The sequence below is a fragment of the Aphelocoma coerulescens genome, chromosome 4, assembly GCF_041296385.1.
Source record: "Aphelocoma coerulescens isolate FSJ_1873_10779 chromosome 4, UR_Acoe_1.0, whole genome shotgun sequence".
NCBI classification, from domain to species: domain Eukaryota; kingdom Metazoa; phylum Chordata; class Aves; order Passeriformes; family Corvidae; genus Aphelocoma; species Aphelocoma coerulescens.
In genome coordinates, this window is record NC_091017.1 from 72,515,791 (window position 1) to 72,536,705 (window position 20,915).

General features: G+C 39.9%; 1 protein-coding gene and 2 long non-coding RNA genes across 5 annotated transcripts in view; 1 reads left to right on the forward strand and 2 right to left on the reverse strand.

Annotated features, from left to right (window-relative positions):
• LOC138109171 (uncharacterized) lies at nt 1-3,331 on the reverse strand. Its single transcript, XR_011150325.1, has 3 exons — nt 3,151-3,331; nt 2,254-2,388; nt 1-2,114 (listed from the first exon to the last, which is right to left on the reverse strand). It is a non-coding gene; the product is annotated as an uncharacterized lncRNA (long non-coding RNA).
• A 231-nt stretch (nt 3,332-3,562) lies between these two features.
• On the forward strand, nt 3,563-5,907 carry LOC138110037 (uncharacterized). 3 transcript variants are annotated; one of them, XR_011150771.1, is made up of 4 exons: nt 3,563-3,747; nt 4,148-4,244; nt 4,344-4,405; nt 5,823-5,907. It is a non-coding gene; the product is annotated as an uncharacterized lncRNA (long non-coding RNA). The 3 variants fall into 3 exon arrangements; XR_011150770.1 differs by lacking the exon at nt 5,823-5,907 and having other exon boundaries at nt 3,563-3,842; nt 4,344-5,711; XR_011150769.1 differs by lacking the exon at nt 5,823-5,907 and having other exon boundaries at nt 4,344-5,711.
• A 425-nt stretch (nt 5,908-6,332) lies between these two features.
• UVSSA (UV stimulated scaffold protein A) overlaps nt 6,333-20,915 on the reverse strand; it is a 48,419-nt gene continuing 33,836 nt past the window's right edge. Inside the window, exons 10-13 of the mRNA XM_069014649.1 lie at nt 16,553-16,736; nt 15,585-15,696; nt 11,010-11,193; nt 6,333-7,914 (exon numbers count right to left, since the gene is read on the reverse strand). Coding sequence (XP_068870750.1) covers nt 7,821-7,914; nt 11,010-11,193; nt 15,585-15,696; nt 16,553-16,736 — 574 coding nt within the window. The 3' untranslated portion in view covers nt 6,333-7,820. The remainder of the gene's footprint in view (nt 7,915-11,009; nt 11,194-15,584; nt 15,697-16,552; nt 16,737-20,915) is intronic.

Here is a 20,915-nt window from a genome sequence, read left to right on the forward strand (position 1 = left end):
TTCATTCCTAAAATTTAGCATTAGGGGATTCAGAACACGGACCACATCCGGGGGGACATTGAGAAAAGCATTTGCCAGAGGACAAAGTCTCAGCTCTGACAGACTGAGCAGCACATTCAAAGCCTGATTCAGTGTGTTCAAGTGGTATCTTTGGCATATAACAGAGATGATCTGCGGCATCAGCATATTTTTGGACTAATTCCCATGAAGTCAGTGCTAAATCCAAGGGTGCAAACTTGTATTGGTAAGAAAAGATTCAGATATTAATTGCATCTTACTGTTGTTCACTCTGCAAATGAATAAGGTTAAAAAAAGGAAACTGCATCTATTTTACTTCATGTATTTCGGCTTGTACTGAACAAGTCTTAATTGTTCAGTAAAAGGTCTTATAATCAAAACAACAGAAGAAAGTGCATAAATACAGATAGATACATTCCATACAATTGACAGAGAACTGAAAATATTTTGAAATATTTTGTGTCATTGATTACACTCAGCAGTCAATGATGTTACACTAAGTCATTGGAAACCAGTTCTGCATTATCACCTGCAAAAATTCCTTGTGAATTTCCACTGAAGCAGGGAATGAAGGGAAAGTGAATGACTTTTTTTAATTCTTAGAGGCTTTTGACATGTATTTCAGACCGTCTGTTTCAGACTGAACACAAAATCATGTTAGATGTTTCTAGTCTGATACTACACCAGTGAAATGCTGAACATAAAGCTTTGTCTGTATGAACTTCAATCCATTTCCCAAAAATACACCATGATGTCTGCTTGTAGTCTGCTATATTAACAAATATCCATTAACTCCTGTATTAACTCCTGTATTGCATGATAAAATAATTCTGCTCAAATTAGCTGAATTTAAATACTCGAAGGAACATTATTTTACAACGTCTAGGCAGGTCTGATCTTCAGGTTTTGTCTCAAAGTTAAACAAGAAAATATGGTTGTTTTAGAGCCTTTCTTAAGGGCAAATAAAAGATTTTTTTTTCTGATATTGGAAGATTTTCCATACTCTGGGAGGTAAACCAAGGCAGAGAACAGAGGGACACTGGGGATGAAGGGGACAGGCAAGTAAACAAAGAGGATCCTAATCAGTTTGTCTCCCAAACTGGGCTTATGTAAACGGTTTCTGTAAGCCACATTCTTCTCTATCTGGAGGGGTTTTTTACTTCTTTCCTTCTCGCTCACACACTCAGGTTCTGTGCCACATGCTCATGCTAAACAGACGTCTCAGGTGGACAGAAGGGGGGCTGTGACAGTGAAAATAACCCTGACAGTAAGAGCTCCTTCTCCTTTCCTGATGCTGTCTGGCAGAGATGTGAATTCATCATACAGAATAAGCTTTAAAGCAGGTTATCACAGCCTTGGAAACCTACAGCTGCTATGTGCCCATTCAGGAGAAATCCTGTTGATGCTGGAAATCCTATGGATGCACCCTGTATCAATAGAGAAGCACCCGGAACACAGAACACAGAAGTCTGGACACGCAGGGTCAGGCAATATCTGTATAAGATTCACTAATTTATTCTTATGATGTCACACATGTTCAGGTAGCTAAAACTAGCCAGGTCCACCCAACGTGGTAGACTTTAGTTTAGAATACATCTTCTAAATTTTCTTCTCTGCAATGACACAAACCAGAAACATTTTACAGAGACAATGCAGGAGAGATGACACCACAGCAAAGAACTGAAATACTGTCACAGAAACACTTATGTGGAGTGATGGTTTACACAGTAAATATTCATCCCCTTTGGTAAACTGATGCTTTTTCAATAGAAGGAAAATAATTCTACTGAACTTATAAATAAACTTATAAACTACAAATAAATCAATTGTTGCTCTTTTTCTTTCTCCATTTTTTTTTCTCCATAACCACACACATACATTACAAGAACTTATCCTGCACATACAGGGACTCTTTCCTGCCTTTTCATTGTAACACAGGCAGGGTGACAAGTTTATTTCCTGTTCCTTGGTCCCCAGAGTCTGCAGGAGGGGACGAGAAGAGCAGGAAGAGAGCATTTGAATGAGCTGCTGGTTGGTCTCCTCCAACTCCTTGTGTTGACTGAGAGTTCATAGCACCAAGCTGCACTCTCTGTGACCTGTTAAATGTTTTGAGAGTTGTGATTAAGGATGCTCTTTGGGACTTCAAGCACCAGCACTATGCCTTGTAGGGGTGATTTGGAGTGAAATACTGTGTTTGCCTTGAGCACGCTCTGCAGCACACCTGATCACACTCACCTCTGCTGCTTCTGCTTCAGCACTGGGGAAAATAAACACTCGTGTACATGTGGAAGCAACATTTAATTTCTGCCCTAGTGAAATCGTGTGGCAGACTCTCCTCGTGGTGCTGTTAGCCTTCAGCTGCCAAAAATACTATTACAAAAATTCAAAGATATCCAAAAGCAATTTCCAAACAAGCAGGATCATATATTATATTTCCATATACCTTTTACAGTGCATGAGGATAAGAGTGGCTCCATAATGGCATTATAAATACAGCAAATTAATGGTGGATGCAATGCCAACACCTTGTCATTATGCAAATTGGAATGTCGGCAGAAATGGTTATTCAACAACCCCTTTCAAGGCAACCAGAAACCTAATGCTGCACATTACATCTAAAGTAATTAGCACCACATTAAAGAAATTTTAATAAGATTTTCCTTAACCCCTTAACAGAGGGGATTCCTGATGACAGTGGAAAAACATACGAGCACTTGGCACAGCAGAGATGGGTTTTTTCTTAGGGCACTGACAGGCAGAAAAACAAGGGGAAGTCTATCCAGAAAGCCAAATGATGATATTTAAGTCACAGACATTTAGAGATGGAGAAACAGTGTGCTGACATAAGCCTAGCTGAGTTTGCCCAGGCTCTGGTGCTGCCTGTCACTAGCACAAACACCCCGTGTCCTCCTCCCAGCGTGGCAGAGCCTGCGCCCCCACCGCTCAGACCCTGCTGATAGGAAGGGCTTAGCAAGGACATGAATCCTTTTCTTTCACCACTCCATCAGCTTTGAAGAAGAGGAGGGAAAGCATCAACTCAGAAACATGAGTAATTAACGGATCTTTCTCCTTCCTTTCCTTCAGGGGCAGCATCCAACTCCCACATCTGGAAGAATGCTAACTTTATCCTACCGGTCACAATTTGTCCAGCTGCCAGGCAGCCCCAGTTCTCATCCACATGCATTTTCTAGGGGATGTGCTGAGTTTTGGGATCCTTAGCATCTCTCCCAGCTGAAGGGGTGGGGAGGTGCTGCTGGATGGGGAGGGCTCAGACTGGTCTGAACTAGGCTGCTGCTTTGAGGCTTTTCCTACCCTCTTTCTTAGAGGGTTTTGTAATAGGATCATTACCACATCCACTAAGAGGGATGCATCTAGGGCTCTGAATGTTACCAGCAGGATCTAATTTCCCTCATTAGCCTCTCACCACCTTTCTCTGTAATCCTCCTGATGTCCCCATCCCACACCCCAGCAGCTGCCCAAGCTCTGCCCTGATGTGGCACAGCTGCAGCACCAAGGCTCAGGCTGCCATAAAAACAACTAAGCTGGGAGAGATCCACCAACAGCCTCCCCCCTGAACCCTCCAGCTGGTTGTAGGGGAACTGCATTTCAGTGGGGTCCCTCACCTGAGCGCTGGTGCTGTGCTTGGCTTTGTAGCTGACTCTCACCCTGATGTCCCCTTGATGACTTGGTTCCAGACCTGGCTTTTATCTTGGTGGCAGATAACTTCAAGTAACTGCTGACTGTTCCTGTTACCAAGATTGTTTTCTTGTTTGGGGGTGTGTGATGGTGCCCTTGTCAGGAAGGACGTTGCCCCTCTCTTTTTGGTAATGGTCCTCTCTGTTTTCACGTTCAGCTCCTGACACCTCGAGTCTCTCCTCCGTTTTTTCTTTCTCACCTGGCTATGGATTAACCTCCCTCTGGTCTCCCAGCACTGTCGAGTTTTCCTTGGGCACTGCTTGGGGCAGAACTTGCGTGTTTGCAGATGCAAATTCAAGTGTTATTTTCACCTAGGAGCAGAATGCGGTTACCTGTTTTGGGTATATTTAAATGTGGCTGTCCCAGAGCATTCTAGAACAAACATATGGAGAAATTGCTCTGTAGAAGTTACCAGAGTAACTTCTTCTTTCAGACTTTGGCGTCCAAGGGGTCCTGAGGGCTGATCTAACTGGTGACAATACCGATGAGGAAGCTCTCTCCTGAATCCATGAAGTTCAGTGTTTTTCCTGGTAGGTGTCTAGAGAATAAGGATTCAAATCTAGCCCTCCCTTGCCAGTCCCCAGTCTGGGAACTGTAATCTGCAAGGATCTCTTTTATTCTCTGTCTAGTTTCCTACATGACGCAGTTTTAACTCCACGGCAGCTCAATTCCAGCTCCCACAGGGAAACAGGTGATGTGAGCTTTCTCCCACCAGCTCTCCTGCATTTAAGTTGCCAGTGGCTTAGGCCATCCCGAGCCAGGCCATGGGACTGTCATCTCTGGGGCTGAGAAGGGACCTGAATTCCACCTCCTGAACGCGTGCTCCAGGGGGAGAGCCGCTAAGTGCATCATGATTGCCACTGCCTATTTAAAACCAGCGAGTTCGGGGGGTGTGAGGCATTCCAAAAGGCCTGGCTTTGAATGGCCGATTTTCACCACTTAAGTACTGCTGTAACATCCAGATGTTTTTACCTTTTCTGGTGCATAATCTACAGAGACATTTACAGCAGCTCCGATTATTAATGTGTTTCACAGCACTGGGTAAGCCCCACACGCAGCGGCACCGCAGGCAGGCATTTGCAGAGCGTGGGAGACCACCAGATGGCCACCTGCCTCTGCTGTGCACCGTGACACACCTGAACCGGGTTTGTGCTGGCTGGGCCCCTGAGATTCAACACCTCTTGCTTCTGGCTAGAGGCTCCTTATAACTAGTAACACCCTTACCATCCATTTCCACAGTCACTTTAAATGGAACAGGTTTAGTTTTTGTTTTCCACAAAACAGACTTTGTTTCTTCATTCTTTTTTTCAATAATGTCCACTTTGATTAACTGAAGCCTTTCCTCAATGTGCAAACTGCTGTGTGTGGCACGATCTACCATCCATGCAGAACTGCTTATAAATCCCATTTGCATGGTTTGCTTACCAATAAAAAAATCACAAATATTGTAACCATGATTTCTAGGAACTTTTTAGTGTTACAGTTTTCTAATAGAAACTTTCAGCCATAGCCAGGTTGATAAAGCCAAGCCTCAAGTAAGCTTAGAGAAAATGAAATCACAAGGTATGGTGTAAAAGATGAGTATGGGCCCATCATCCTGCCCCAGAAACCTCCAAGGGGATGTGCTGAAGGATGGCTTTTATTCAGAAGACCCGCTCACAAGCTCCATACCAAGATCATTTATGTCACTAAATGCTTTATACTGGAGTGCCAGACCATATATGCTGCAGTCTTTTTTCCTTCCAGGCTTTTACTCCCCAGGTTCAACCATGTGCTCAGGTAACAATAACCATGCAGAAGTCTTTGCTTACAGTCCTCGTTGTCCCACTGACACAACCCTAGTTAAAAAAGGATGATTTAGATGCACCAGCACAGCTCAATTCAGCTCAGAGTCCCTTCAGACACACAATATTCAACCCGTGTAACAACCATTCACCTCAACAACACTCCAAGGGCCAAATCACCCCAAGGTGTTCAGGCACCTGGGAATCATACACAGCATCCCCTGTAAGCAGAAGTACAATTGCAAAGGTGCTGGAGTGAGTTTAAAGACAAAACCACACTCAGAGATTATGTGAATGATACTTGTATTTATTTTTTTTTCCCAGAAGCCCTGAGGACAGGAATAGAAAAGTTCCAGTAGAAATGTCACAGGGACAGTTGGGCAACATTTGAACCGGTGAGCCCAGGGAGCTCAAATTTGTAAACTGCTGTAAGTAAACTGACACACAAAAAGTGTGATGTATCTAAAAGGTAGACTGATCTATTTTGAATTTTTGAACTTAAAAGGACTTCTATTTAGTGAAGGTATACTGGATCTTCAGAGAAAAATGTGGCTCTTTGAACATTAATCACCAAGTGTCAGTTAAGTTTGGGGATCCCAATGATCATTTATCACATTCTCATGTGTGAGGTGGTAGAGTTGTTGCATTTGTGTGTTTTCTATTTTTTTGTGGGTGTGTGACTTTGTCTTTAGTACGAAATCAAATCAGTTTAGCAGTTGATTCAACTGACTTGATGATGAACTTGGTTTGTCCTCATCCACATTTTCACCTGAAATCTTCACTGCCACATTAGCAGAAGTGATTTTACTTCCCAGCACAGTCAGTAGATATTACTTGAAATTCTGGCTCTTTATTTGTTTTATTTTTTGGTATTTCAGAAGTACATCAACCTGTCCAAATTACAGAGCTCTTGCAAGATAAATCATCAAAAGTCAGCATTAATTGCTTTCTATGCAGTACTTGTGCAAGTCAGAAAGTATTTGTCAGAACTATAAATTAGCTTGTGTCTGAGGTGGTCAGAAGCTACACTCAGTTGCTACCATTTTCCAAGTTTTTAATTCTTAATACCCTGAGGAAACACCTCCAACAGGTGAGTGACTAAGCCCATGCTATAGAGAATCTGTTCTAATTTGTAATGAGTATTTTATTGAAGACTTTTGTGGGTCACTTTAAAATTGATTTTTAAACACCACCTTCCTGATTGTCTGGGTTTTCTTTACCCATAAAGCTGTATGAAATGTTGCAAGAGCACAACTGGTCATTGTTTCATTCACTCTCCTTGACTATAGCCAGCAAAGAAGTTTGGGAGATTTGTTTAAGTACCCAGCCAAGAACTACAACCCACACTGGATCCACCTGCACATTAACTCTCTGGAGTTAGAGGAATCCAAATGTTTGCGTTTGTATCTGGGTCCTTAGACGCACCCTCAGGCTTTAGCCCGATGTAATTTTATCTGATCCAAGCCAGGCTACTGCCACTAGATCAGTGTGTCACTTGAATGATTTTTTTAAACCTCTTATTTTCACTTCATACTGGACCTTTTTTGACAGCAGTTAAACTGGAGCATATTCTGTGTACATCTACAGACTTTCACAATGTGCTTTCCAGGAGTAGTTCTGACAGATACTGGGATACCACCTTGGGAAGACAAGAAGCAGGCCAGGATGCTCTTTGCCATTTCAGCTTTTCCATCTGTGCCGCAGCTACCAGGATTGACTTAGCTCCTGGAATTCAGTTTGCAGAAATCAAACTCTACTCCATTCCTCATCTGAAGGCAGCAGTCGATTCAGATTTTTTTTTTTTGTGTACCAAGATGTTTGTAGAGGTACTGCAGGAGCTGCCGTGCTGCTTGATGTGGCTCACTTTGTACAGCAGTAGGCTGAGCAAATGCTTTGTGCATTGCCATTCCTGGCAGCAATCAAATTGTTTTTAAGGTATCTTTTTTTCTGAAGGCAGAAAACTGGAAAATTAAACACATATGTTGGCAAAGGAGGTATAAATTACATGAGTCCCTTAGGAAGGAAAAGAATCAAGCCCCAAAACCTGAACAGTTTACCCCAATTATGTACAAGTCATAAAACACCTCTATTTCATGTATATTTCAAATAATTATAAACTTTTTAAGTGCATTCCATTTTATACTACCACATCTTTCCCAAAATTAATATTCATTATCAAATAAGTTAAATTTGGAAACAATTTAAAAATGACACCTGTAACAATGTGCCTAGCAAAGTATTGTAGTGTAAATACAAATATCTTTGATTAAGGGTTTTGCAGTTGCACTTTTGTAATAAAAGAAGGACAAAGGTGATTAACATTTAATTCAGAGCATAATTAAACTGGTTGGCAAACTTCTCGTGCTTCCTTTGGTCCACCCGGTTCATGGCTTTCATGACCCGTTTCATGGCACCTCTGAAAGAGAAACAGAACAGTAACAGCTATGTTGAGTCTACTCAATCTCAGAGAATGTTTATGAATGTTGGGGAATTAGATTAATCACTACCAGGCTTCTGAGCATGGCATTGATGAGGCTGAACAAATTTGTCTTGTTAACTAAATTAGCTGCAGCAATATAAATAGTTTAATTCAGCAATGATTTTATTAACAGGAGTAAACAAATTCAAGTCTTTCAGTTTAATGGCTGTGTATTCCACCCTCCCAGCATTATTTCTTAGAGACACACAGGGCAAGTTTGATTCACAAAAGCACCTAAGTGCTCTCAGGAAAAAAATAACTAAAAATATCTAACAAGATCTTAAAAAATTAACACTTAGAAACCCTTATGAAATCAAACTTAATCTAGAATGTTTTTAGGAGGGGAGGGTTCACTGTTCACTTCATGAACTCATTTAGCAACTTCCCCATTCCTGAGCAGCAGCTTTTAATGCCCAAGAACAACTCCAGTTTAGGAAGACACCAGAGATTATTGTGTATCTCTCTACAGAGACACAGGCTACTGCTGCAGAAGTGCTGAGAGATAAGCATGGGCAGGACAGTCTGTCCAATACCTCATTCATATATAAAGTGATCTCTGCTGCCTCGGGATGGGCAAGCACTTGAGCCCTCTGCCTCTCCTGCTGTGCTTGAAGAAGGCTCTGGAACGTTCTTCAGATTCAAAAATGAAGTGAAGGAACGAAATGCAGAGCTGCTAAGCTTTCTGGTGCTCCCAAATCCAGTGAAGGCCTGCCTGTCTGTCTCCCTGTTGCTGCTCTACTGGCTGCCATTGTTTCCCCCTGGTAAAGATGTGCCCAGAGATTTCTTTTGGTAGGGACTGCAATGCTTCTGAGCTGGTAAGTGAAGACACCTGCACTTTTTTCCCCTCCACAAATTTTTGAGTGAAGATCACACAGCTGAGATTTTGAGGGTGAGGAAAATGATGCCTAGACAGCATAAACAGGAGTAGGAGATTGTCATAAAAGGCAGAGAGACAGCAGGCCCCTATATCCTCTAACTGGTAAAGCAGAGGAATGGGCTCATGAATCCAGAGGGGTAAGAAAGTAAAAGAAAGGCAGCAGAAGCAGTCAGGAAAATGTTCTGTCGTGAACATCTGCCCCCTCAGAAACTCAGAGCAACTGTTGCACAGCGCCAAGAGCACCTTGCCTTGGGATTTTTGTTCCTCACTGGATTCTGAAGTTCTGATTTTCACTGGTTACTTTAGATGTCTCTGGCACAAAAGCTCAGCTATCTGAGGCTGGTGCTTGCAGGTGTTCTCAGCTGTCACCCTGCCTGTGAAGGATGTTATCTCCTAACATATCTCCAGGTAAAGACCTGGCTGCTCTGCTGACGTGGGAGGTAGAGCAGCTACAGGCTTGGTTTGAAGGACTGTGCCCCATTTGAAAGCAGGGCACTGACTGATGTCTCCTTTGATTTCTACAAGTTTGGCAAGTTCCATCACACAAGTGGATGGTTTTAAGGCCAGTGCTGTTAAGACTCTATGTTATCACAGTCTGCCTTTATCACTTCTCAGGATGTTGCAAGCTGTGCAGGAAAATGAAGGTAAGTCATGCACCTGGGTAGTGTTCCCCAGCCTCTTTCAGGATCAGCCCCTACACACTATTCCAGCTCTGCTCCCAGACTTGTCTCCAAGAAACAAGCTGACTTCTGGTTTGGTAACTGTTCTCTGTAATGGCTTCATTTCCAAAGCCATTTTGAAACATTGGAAAACAGGTTTCTTCTTAATAATGCTCTAAATGGTGGGATTAAAGATTTTCTCAGCAGCAACTGCAATGAAAACCAACATTCTGAAAAAACACCCAGGACGAGGTATACGTTTAACAAAATTCTGCCAATAAAGTTACCAGAGTAAGGAAAATGTGGTCATGGTTTTGCACTTCAAATATTACCTAATTGGTAGGAGAAAAGTGAGCCTTTAGCAGTGCAGAGTGGCCTTGACACTTTCATGTCATGTAGGTTTTACATTAGCACCAGTGGATTGTGTGATACTGTAAATGAAATGAGATCCCACTTTGATGATCTGTGTGCAATTTCACTTAGCTTTATTGGCAGACTAGAGCTCAGGTTTATCACCTACACATTTCAAGTAATTTGGGGTTGTTACAAAGAGCCAAGGTTATCATCTTGTTTAGTGCTGCAAAGCATGAAACCCATTAAAAACATGACAGGTTTGATTCCCTATGCCTGGCACTAACACACACTCAAAATCATTAGCACAAACCACAGTAAACCATGATATGAAATTCTAATAATTAGAACTGTATGTCTCTGACTTCTAAGACCAGGTGACATGAGAATTTCACAGAACACATGCTATTTCCGTAACTAAAAGAATTTGTGGATTTGGCTTTGTTTTTATAACTATTACATCAGAGAAGGGAAAACTGAGTTTAAACAAATATTGTGTCTCAGATGCTGTTCAACTTATCCAATATATTTAGGAAATAACCCACCATTAACGATATAATAATAATAATAATAATTTTGCTTTTTTTGATTCGACAACTTTACACTTCACTTTCCTTTGACTACTTCATTTTTGACATACGGAACTCTTTAAATAGCTGCAGCTGCTTCCTATTTGATAAAGACCAGAGCACACTTAAGCAAATTTGTGTTGTAGCCACATCTAAGCAAGAACAGGCATCAGAAATGGTGTTAATAGTGGACAGATGGAGCTACTGTATGTTCTAAAGCCCATTTGGGACTGGCTGGCAGGTTCCCCCATCCACCTGAGCTGCTGTGCCTGACTAATAAATGATCATCCAGAGAAGCCAACCCAGCAATTGAAGGGTTTTAAAAAAATTGAGACAGGATGAAAAAAAGCCTTTCATAGGGAAATTTTGCAAATTAGTTGAAAATCACTCTCAAAGAAATAACCTCGGTCATCAGTACCTGCTATTTTTTACCCTCCAGACATACAGAAGACATTCTTGCTTGCAGTTAGCCAAGAAAGCTGTTTAGTAAGTGCATGTTAGTGTAGAAACAGAAAGTACTGTCGAATCACACAGAAACAGTAATTTAACAGGCTTTAGAGAATGGATGTATCTTACTTATTGAAGACTTTCTTCTCAAGCCGGGAACGAGAAGTGTTAGCCTGTTGCTTCAGGTCTGTCAGATTTGGATATTTTTGCTTCTTCCCTTTCTTTTTCTGTCCTTTTCCATTACTTTTAGAGGAACCAAGATCCAGTCCTGTAGCAGCTTCAACTTCTCTCATGAATTCTGGATCTCGCCACTCTGTTTAAAAGACAAAATGTGGACTTTGAAACTCCAAACCCAGGGAGGATTTGCAGTCTCCTAAGGAACAGGTTCTTGTCACCAACGGGCAAGGGCAGAGTCACTGCGATCTAAGCTGCACACGCAAAGGAAAGAGAGGATAAAGCAGTTTCCCAAAATGACAGATCTTGGTGAAAAAGCCCTGCCAGTCCGGGGTTACGATGCATTAGTTGCTGCTGTGGATAAAACTGTTCTGCAGGAAGACTTAAGTTTTTGCAGTAGCACAGCAGCAAAGTTCCAAGCACCTATTCCATGTAGGAGAGGTGAATAAACACAGTGATTATTATTTAGAAATTGGAAGTGCCAGCAGTGTAGCTGAGGAACTTATCTCCAAGAAATAAATTCTGAATAACCTTAAAAATAAACCTAAAAAAATGGAATAGATCAACTTTTGAGCAGAGTAGGGGTGACAACTTTGTGACTTCTTTTCATCAATAATATTTACTTTAAAATAGGAACTGGTATCTGACATCTGCATAAAATTCTTGAGTAGAACAACATGACCCTGCTGCCATGAGCCTCATTTTGCATCTAAAAAGACATTACTTTCTAGGTATCTCACATTGGCTCAGTTTAATTACCTAAATCAAGTTTCTTCTCCTTTGACAATGGCACAGGTTAATTTATCCTAACAAAATCTTGTTTTACATTTTCTCAAAACCTTAATGCTTCAGAATCAAACAATACACTCTAAGTGGATTCTGATCCTAGATGCCACCAGAGGAAAAAGCATGAAAAAGTTAAGACTGTGGACTGTTTGAGGAAGCCATAGTCTTTCACCTTCAGTGTGGAGTCTTGTGTATCAGAACAAGGTAGCACTGTACAAAGTAAAAATGTGGCTGGAGGATGGACATCCCCCAAGGGGAAATTTAGAAACATTTCATTGCATTGTAAAGACTTTGAGCATACGGGTTGGAAAAAAATGTAGGAAGTATTACTTCAAATAGAACATGGTCCAAACTCGGTGTAAATGCCAGAATTCTGTAGTTTAACAACAGTAAGTGCCAGTCATTTGTCATAGTTTCCCTTATGTCAGTCAGCCCTTCTTGCCTGCAGATATTGTAACACCAAATATCTACTACTCTTACTTAACATCTTTGTAGATATAGAAAAATAAACAGTCCTAAAGGACTATACAACTTCATTTATACACCAAGATTGTCACTGAGTGTGACAAACACTGCTAACAACATTTCAGGAAGGTCAGAGACAATGTCCTCACTTAAGAACATGGTATTAAGGAATGCCAGAGCAATTTCCCAGGGAAAGGTTAGATCTAAACTACCAATATACATGTAAGCAAGGACTGATTAAAATCCAACATGCCAAAAAGCATGAGCAAAACGAAACTGTTCAATAGCTGCAGAGGAGAGTTACAAAGGGAGAAAATAGAACACATATACTTGATAGATCATAAGACCTCACAGACTTTATTTTTTTTTTGAAGTGAGGGAATACAGAACAGCACAATTCAGATACAGGAACGATTAATCCAAGATTAAGGAAAACTGTCTAAACAGTTTATCTCCCAGTAATAAGAAGGCGTCACAGTTTAGGAACCCCGTGAATGGAGCAATTGTTTAAACACAACGAAAAAATGCCGGCATCCAGTAGAGATGAAATGAGCATTTGAGTAAAATGAAGGAGCAATTTAAAAGCTTTTGAGAAAAATCAATAGACTGCCAGGGAAGAGCAGGGGTTTTGAGCATTGATGGGCCCCTAAAGCTCTTCATACATTGTTACTGAGTTTAGCAGCAGGGAAAAGAAAATTACACAGTTTGCAAGGGTAGGCGGGAATCAATACTGTAGTTAGTAAAGAGATGCTATTTCACATCTGAGTGGCCAGCGGCCTGCCTTCACCAGCCTGTCCTGATACCTGTTTGTTAACAAGTCACTAAGGGCTGAAAAACCAGATACTCTTCAGGGTTGACACAAAAAATAGGCACTTAATTTGCTCCTGTGTGTGAACTATTGGAAAAGGATGAACGCTGCAGATTAGCGGGTCAGCATAATCTCACCTGATTCACTTGTTTCAGGACTGAAGAGCCCAAAGCACCTTTTTGTGGACATCAGGTAGAGTTTAAAATTTTGTACTAGGATAATAAATGCTCCATAATAACAATGACAGTGCTGACAAAACACAGTCATTAGCACACAAACCATATTACTTTTATATAACTGTTTCCCCCTTTAGTCACACAAAGGTAGAAACAAACCTACTATCCAGTAAGAAGGAGATGCAAGAAGAATTTTGGTGCAATTTAACCATACAACTGATCCCTAAATTTTAGTGGTTTTTTCCAGATTTTTCAAATTGCCATCATTAATGATGTTGTCAATCAAACAGTTCCTGACTGTCCAGTGGGTTCCCAGTTGTGTATTTCCCATAGCAGCATTGCTTAGATTTGCTTCCAGACCTTTGTAACCAAAAAAAAAACCAAAACCAAACACCACTGAAAACCAACCAAACACACCCCTCCAAACCATAAGATAGTGAGGCACAGGAAAAAAGAAAGCAACAAAAACCAGTGGATAGAAGTATTTAGTGACATCTGGTATATGCATGGCTTTAGAAACATGGAAGGTTTTGAAACATAAATTAAGTGCCACAGCTTGTGCAGTATATCCCCCACCAGATGGGATGGACCTTTGTGCGACATCTCAGCTTAACAACCACACTCAATAACACAAGGAGCAATGCCAACACTGGTTTGGGACTAACATACACATCCTTGTGGACCAGAGGTGAGAAGCCTCTAACAACACCAAGCTGACACTGTAATAAAAATAAATACTATGTCTAGCCTCAAGCAATGGCAATTTCACAGGAAAAAAAAAAATCAATATTTTTCAGTCCAAGTGATTTTTATACCAGAATGTTAGTTTCTAGTTGGAGATTTCCAGAACACTTACCAGTTTAATTGCTAGTTTGTCCTAACTAAGCTGGGAATTTTCCTTTTTAACACAACATCCACACCCCTGTCCTGGTTTGCCAGTGACAGTCCAACAGTGTCTGTGATGCTGGCTGGATACCAGTTTAGAACACTTATCCTGCCTGGACAGGGATGGCAACTATATGCAAATGTAGCACTTGGACACCTGCAAATACCAGCAGGTTTCAGCAATTGCTGCACTGGTGTGGTGCTGTAATCACCAAGCCCAGTCACTCAAAGATGGTCAAACAAGTATTAAAGGACACTGGGTAGGTCAGCTCTGTGTTCAAATGCACATTCATTCCACAGGGACTTTTTGAATACAGATCAACAACTGTTTCTTAGGCTCTCAAGAGGTTTTATGGAAGGTTCAGTAGCTTCATTAATAATATGCATAACTGTGAAACACCAAGTCAGTCAAACCTTAAGAGAGAACTTCTTCAAGGGAGTATAGTACAGGATATCAAAATGCTAATGCCTATGGGTGAGTTTAATTAGAATGCAGAATACTCACCTAGAATAAATAGCTCAAACCAGAGAAAACTAAGACCTGCTGGAGGAAGGTAATTTAAAGAAAAGCTGTCCCCTCCAATTATACACTCTGCTGGATAGATCCCTCTCTCCCATCTTCCTTTGCAGCGCATCAACTTCCAGTAGCTTCCTGGTTGCAATCCCCCAGGTATCTTCTGTCCATCATTAATGAGGTTTAGTTGTACTGTTGCAAGAAAATCTCTTATTCCCCTGGAAGTCTTCCTGCCTGTGTACTCATTGCCTGCTGTTTTGCTCACTGCCTGCATTCCTCACCTACCAGTCCAGAGCCGCACCCTGGCTAAAAATGCCCAAATAATCTTGGGGAAGAAGGAGCCTTCCTCTCCCACATCTGAAAGCTGCAACCAGGATGCAAGGAGAAGGCCAGTAGTTTTGTTGCCCATTCCCAATTGTTTAAAAACAAAATCCAGCATGCCCTCCCAATATTGGTGGTAACACAATGATCCCAATAATATTATCCTTACATTGCATAAATCACAACTGTAAGGGACCAGCAAGATTAGACAGCTACTTTGCAGAAGCACAGGAACAATTACTGTCAAGCATTTCTCAGGGAAGAGGTCTAATCATCCTTGATAAACATGTTCCTTAAGACAAAGGCTATGACTTGTCTTTCTGAGCAGTGTTGGGAACATTACAAAAGCCACTGGAAATAAAGCACAAATGCAATGTTAACTTTTTTTTGTCTACACATGTATCCATATTTATCTCATAAGCAAGAACCACTGCAAATTATCAGCAAATTAAAATCAACAGGAATGTGACTGGGAGAATGTGGTTAGGAGCAACATAGGTAACAGGTATCTCCCACTTCTGCCTAGTTTTTTTTTTTAATTTTTATTTTTTTTAAGACACTATGCAGACACAGACCTGGCTGGGCCTCTTGCTTCTCAAACTTTATCTTCTCTTCTCTGGCTCTGTCCTCTGCATTTACAGGAATCCCAGAGTCATCCCGAGGTATTATCTTTCCATGGAAAGGGCACTTGAGGAAGAAAAGGGGCGAAAAAAAATCTCACAGTTTTTGAATGAAAACAAAATGTTTACATTTTATTCAACACAGATTAAAACTGGACACTGGAATTGAGCAACAAAACCACACCTGATTCCCAGTCCTCTTCAGAAAGCATCAGGATCCCATAAATGTCATGAGTTTAATATATTCAGAATCTCAAAGAAGCTCTTTTTGATACAAATATCCAGTTTCAAGAGACCAGGTAGTACATCCTGCCAAGTCTGGAACTAGGGCACCCATGTTCCATCATATGTTGTTGTTTATGCTATATCCCTATCCTCTAACAACCCCATTAAAAGTACTGAAGTACATTTAGATCCCTCAATCTCAGATAATACAGGAAGAACAGGAATACTAGAACAAAGTATTTAAGCAAAGCAGTTCTGCTCAACAGTGGTCATAATTTGAGCCTGTGTAGAACTTAGATCTAATAAAACTTAATTTGTAAATTAAATTTCTTTGCCCCTCAAACAAACAAGTTTCGAGAAACAGTTAATATCAAATATGCCTCTGAGTGAGGAAGAATTTCCAGCAAAGAACTAAATATCTCTACCTCACTGTCAGGTACTCACACATCACAGTAATAAATAACACCCAAATAACCTACAATGAACGCCAAAACCATTTGAGAGTTATTTAAATGTTTACAGCTTCTTTACCAAAAGGATGTTTCCCATATGAAGCACATATTAACATTTAACTCCTCCAACACAATGTTCTTCCACTCCCTTGAACTATACTTACAATGTCAAATAAACTTTTATGGATGTTTTAACATCTTCTCCACATAGCACAGATCTTGTAAGTTATGTAACTTGGTACCTACCTTAATCCGATCTTGTCTTTCACACAGACTTCCATCAGGCATTGGTGCTCGACATTTATGTTTTACTGGTTCAAACTTGCCAGCAAATGTTATATACCTGGTTTTTAACATTTCTGTTATTTCTTTATTTTCCACTTCTTCCTCTACTTCACAGGGTGCCCAAAATCGATGCTCAGAGGTAAATCTGGGAAAAAAACCAAATGAAAATAATTCACAGACAAATTGCAAGAAAACACACAGAGATGCCATTATCAGCCTGTGCTAAACTCACATGTGAAAGGAAGAGAAGCTTTACTAGTAAATTAAAAAAAAAACCTTAGGAATCTACCAGTCTTTCTTATGGCTTCTGTATTATAAAGATATTTTAAAAATATCACAAAGCCTGTCTAGTATTGATTTCCTGTTTAACCTGCTAAGGTATTACAAGTCTTAGCCTTAGTTCATGATCTGACATCCAGAGTCAGTTATCCAATTTCCAGATTCATATAATAACTTTGTAATTCTGTACTTAACATTCTTCATAACAAAATACTTCTATGATTAAGCACAGAAGACAGATCAAGGAGGAAACAGTTTGATCTTAACCTATCTGATCTTATTCCTGACAGCTGGACTCCTGCAGCAGTAGAGAAGCAGAAGCTGACACCAGAGGATGTTGCAATGTACTGAGACCAAGGGAAACAGCAAACAATCAGCTGAGCCTCATACAGATTCTTTCTTCCAGGTTCTCCTATACGATGTCTATAAATCTGAGAAATTACCAGGTGTTCCTCTAGGAAATTAAGCTAATCCACTGAAAATCTATTTTAAAATTCAAGACCTTACCTACATTTACAGACACATATAGGCAAACAAAGATTTTCTCAACAGCATTCATATAATTTCCTTTTAGCCACCCTAAGCTGCCAATAGACTGTAGTGAAAAACAGGCAACCCCAGAGAGCAATTACCTGACTCATTTTAGATGCTAATCTTAGGAGGCAATGACTACCCCTCTGAAGGTAAATGTTTCTTTCTCCTAATAATGAAAAGAAATCAGGATGACCAGCTTCAGCTTAGGTATCTAATTTTAAGATATCTGAAGTTAACAACAACAATCCCACCCCAAATTTAAGGAAATATGAAATTAAAGTGGAAAAAAATACAGCTAAATTATGGGAAAAAACCTGCAGCCTGCACATCTGCTGCTCATTACAAGCAAGATGGAGATACCTAGATGACAGATGTCTTGATAAGGAGATAAAATTCCTAAACCACACTTTCCAATCCCTTTCTTCCACATCGTTCTTCAACCCAATCAGTTACAGCATTATTTGAGAGGATTTACTCTATCCATATCCAATTCCTCTCACTCACTAATATCCTTGGGTGTCATTCCTACTTCTGAGACGTTGCCTTCTGTAGCCTGCAGAGCGATATATACATGAACACTGGCTTCACTCATCACACCAGTCTCAATTTGGCAAAGCACATAAGCCAATACTTGAAAGAATTACTTTAGATGGCCTGAAAAGTTTTGATTAATTTTATCTAACCAAGTTTTCAGCAGACGACAAGGAAAAAAGAAAGTAGAGGAGAATTTCTGACCATAGCAACCCACAACATATATAGCTGCTGGTTTTAATGCAATAGTTGAGCATTTAAAACTATGTAAAGAGATCAAAACTAGCTTTAAAAGGGGTTAACGAAATTTTCTGTGATTTTCCAAGTCGTCAGAAAAATGTTCCAACAAAATTCTTGTTAAAACAAATTGATTCTATCCAGTAATTTCTCCATCAAATACAGCTCGTTAGTGCCAGATAAATGCTAACCTGCCATAAAGTACAAATAAATTTCTTCTGGTAAATTAGGGGATAAAGGCAAAAGAGTTCCAGTGGAGGCTAGTTCAGCAATAAACACAGTAATATATTTCCGCTGGTTTTGGTTAAACAAAATGTTTTTAATTACACACTTCTGCAAACTGTAGCAAAAAAACCCAAAAGCCCTGAAAGTCTTTCCAAAATACCAATATGACTTTAGCCCTCTATTTGAATGGTACAGTATTTTACCTTCAGAACTTATGTGGCAAGATTGTACAGTAGACAGTAAATGAAAGAATTACATAAATTTCTTATTGGCTTAGTTTAATGTATGCTGAAAGCAAGACTGACCAGCAGCTCTGTATCACTAACCTTGCAGCCACACAGAGGGGAAAGCATTCCTAAAAAAGTCCCTGTACAGGATTTTTACATGCATGGTCATCTTACAGAATCTCTTAGTAATATCCTAGTGCCCTTTTGTGGTCTGAACTCCCCTCCCCCTCTAAATTATCAAATTACAGTTACATGAGAATGAAGAAGCATTTAACTGTCGTGCATGTCAACCCTTCCAATTAGGAAATGGTTCTATTTAATAATTTCTCTGTCTCCCTTCCCCTAAATATGCATCCAACAAATTTTAAGAATATTAAGATTATGCTTCACCCTATGTATCATTGATCAGTGTTTGGGAACTGAACTTAAAAAAGCCTGGTTCATAAAAATATTTAATAAATATTATTGTTTACTACAAGCATATAACTTATTTTCTCCCAACATGATTTACAAGCAGCTGAGAGAAGAACAAAGCAGTGGCAATCCCCAAAGTTTTCTGATTTCTTGTTGTAAGTTAAGCAACATTTTAAACAGGCAGATACTTGCTGGAAAAAATGATCCATGTGACAAGTAAATACCTATCTGTAAGATGGATCAGAAGAGGAACAGATAATCAACTAAAAGATGAAAAAGATCAACACCTCACTCACATTTAGAGTGCTCCTGATCCAGATAAATAACAGAGGCTTTAATGGCAATGACACAGCAATACACAAGGAGGAGGAGGAGGAATAAAAGACAAATAATGGCTAACTGAAATTTAAGAGAAAGACTAGCTCTTGGAGAACTGCTGCACTCTTTCAATGAATTTATATCAATTTATAATCTGATGGGAAGATTATAAAAACATTAAATAAATATAAATTCTAATCCCAGATGCTTACAGAGATACTGAAGCAAGTGCAAAATGGGCTAATTGAAACATCCTAGTCACAGTCAGTGCTGCACCAGCCTTTTTACTCTGCTCCCAAGAGTAAGCTGATTTAATTCAAGGAGGAGGGTAGATGAGTTTGGAAAGTTCATGCTATCCAAAATAAATCTGTTAAGATGACACATCAGACTCTACACAATACAATACTGTACAGCATACACTACCTTCTGCCCCCCCTGAAAAAGTCCAACAAAACTTCTTTAGAATATCATCTTCCTGGTAGCTACATTCTCACTGTCAAAATCTTAATTTATTGTAAACGCTGTGATTAAGTAAGTGCACTGATAAATGAAACAAAAAGACTTTTCCCCTTTATATTTTAAAAGTTCAAATTCCATACACATCCCATATGTGTTGTCTCTTTTTCAGTTTGCTTTTCTTCCCTAAGAATCTTACAGAACCAGTACAGATGCATATAGAAATGTTAAAAGAGTTGGCCAATAACTACCTTAATTTTTCAGTAAGTCTATTTCATGCGTGAGGTCAATGGTGTTGTGTGTGCAGTTACTTAAATTATCTTTAGTTAGATTGGCATATCTGTAGTTATAGACTATATGGTTCAGAAGTGTGCCCTCTATTTTATTGGGAAGCATAAAAATAAAACAGTACAGCACAAGGCAGACAGGCAGTGAAATATGCTTCTGATTTCACTTATGACTTGAATAACTCATTTGCAATGTAAAATAAGGCCTTACTACCTTTTTGGCACTATCACAGACAAATGCTTCTTAAAGCCCTGCTGAAAATCTTTTCATAGGCTTTGAAGAGCCTTCACTACACGAGATGGAATCCAAACCTTGGAGTGACTGTGGTAAAGCACTTTTATGCAGCAAATTGCACCAGTTTTCCGTAATTTAAAAGATATTCAGCATTTTATGAAATCAGGTGCAGGGGCAGAGATTTCCTCTTGTTCCTTTCTGACAACACTGTTTTAGCACTGATTACAAGTTGGGGGTTTTTGCTCGTTTTGGTAAGAAAACAAACTAAGTTAAAGTAATACTACTAAGAATATAACAGCTTAATTTGGAACCCAGCCAGTCAATGATTTTTGCCTTTTTCAAGCCAGGTATGGTGCACACTGATATCAAAGTTCTGGTGGACTTAAAAGAAATTTATACATACAGGGAGGACTTTGCAACCCAACTTCCATTTAAAAATACTAAAAGGGGTTTTAAAAACTGACTGTTAGAAACAAATTCTGATGTGTACCTACCACCTTTTCTCCCAGTGCTAAAGCTTTACCTAAGTCAGCAATGCTTCGTGAAACACAAAACCTCTCAGACAGCAATGGAAAGTGAAA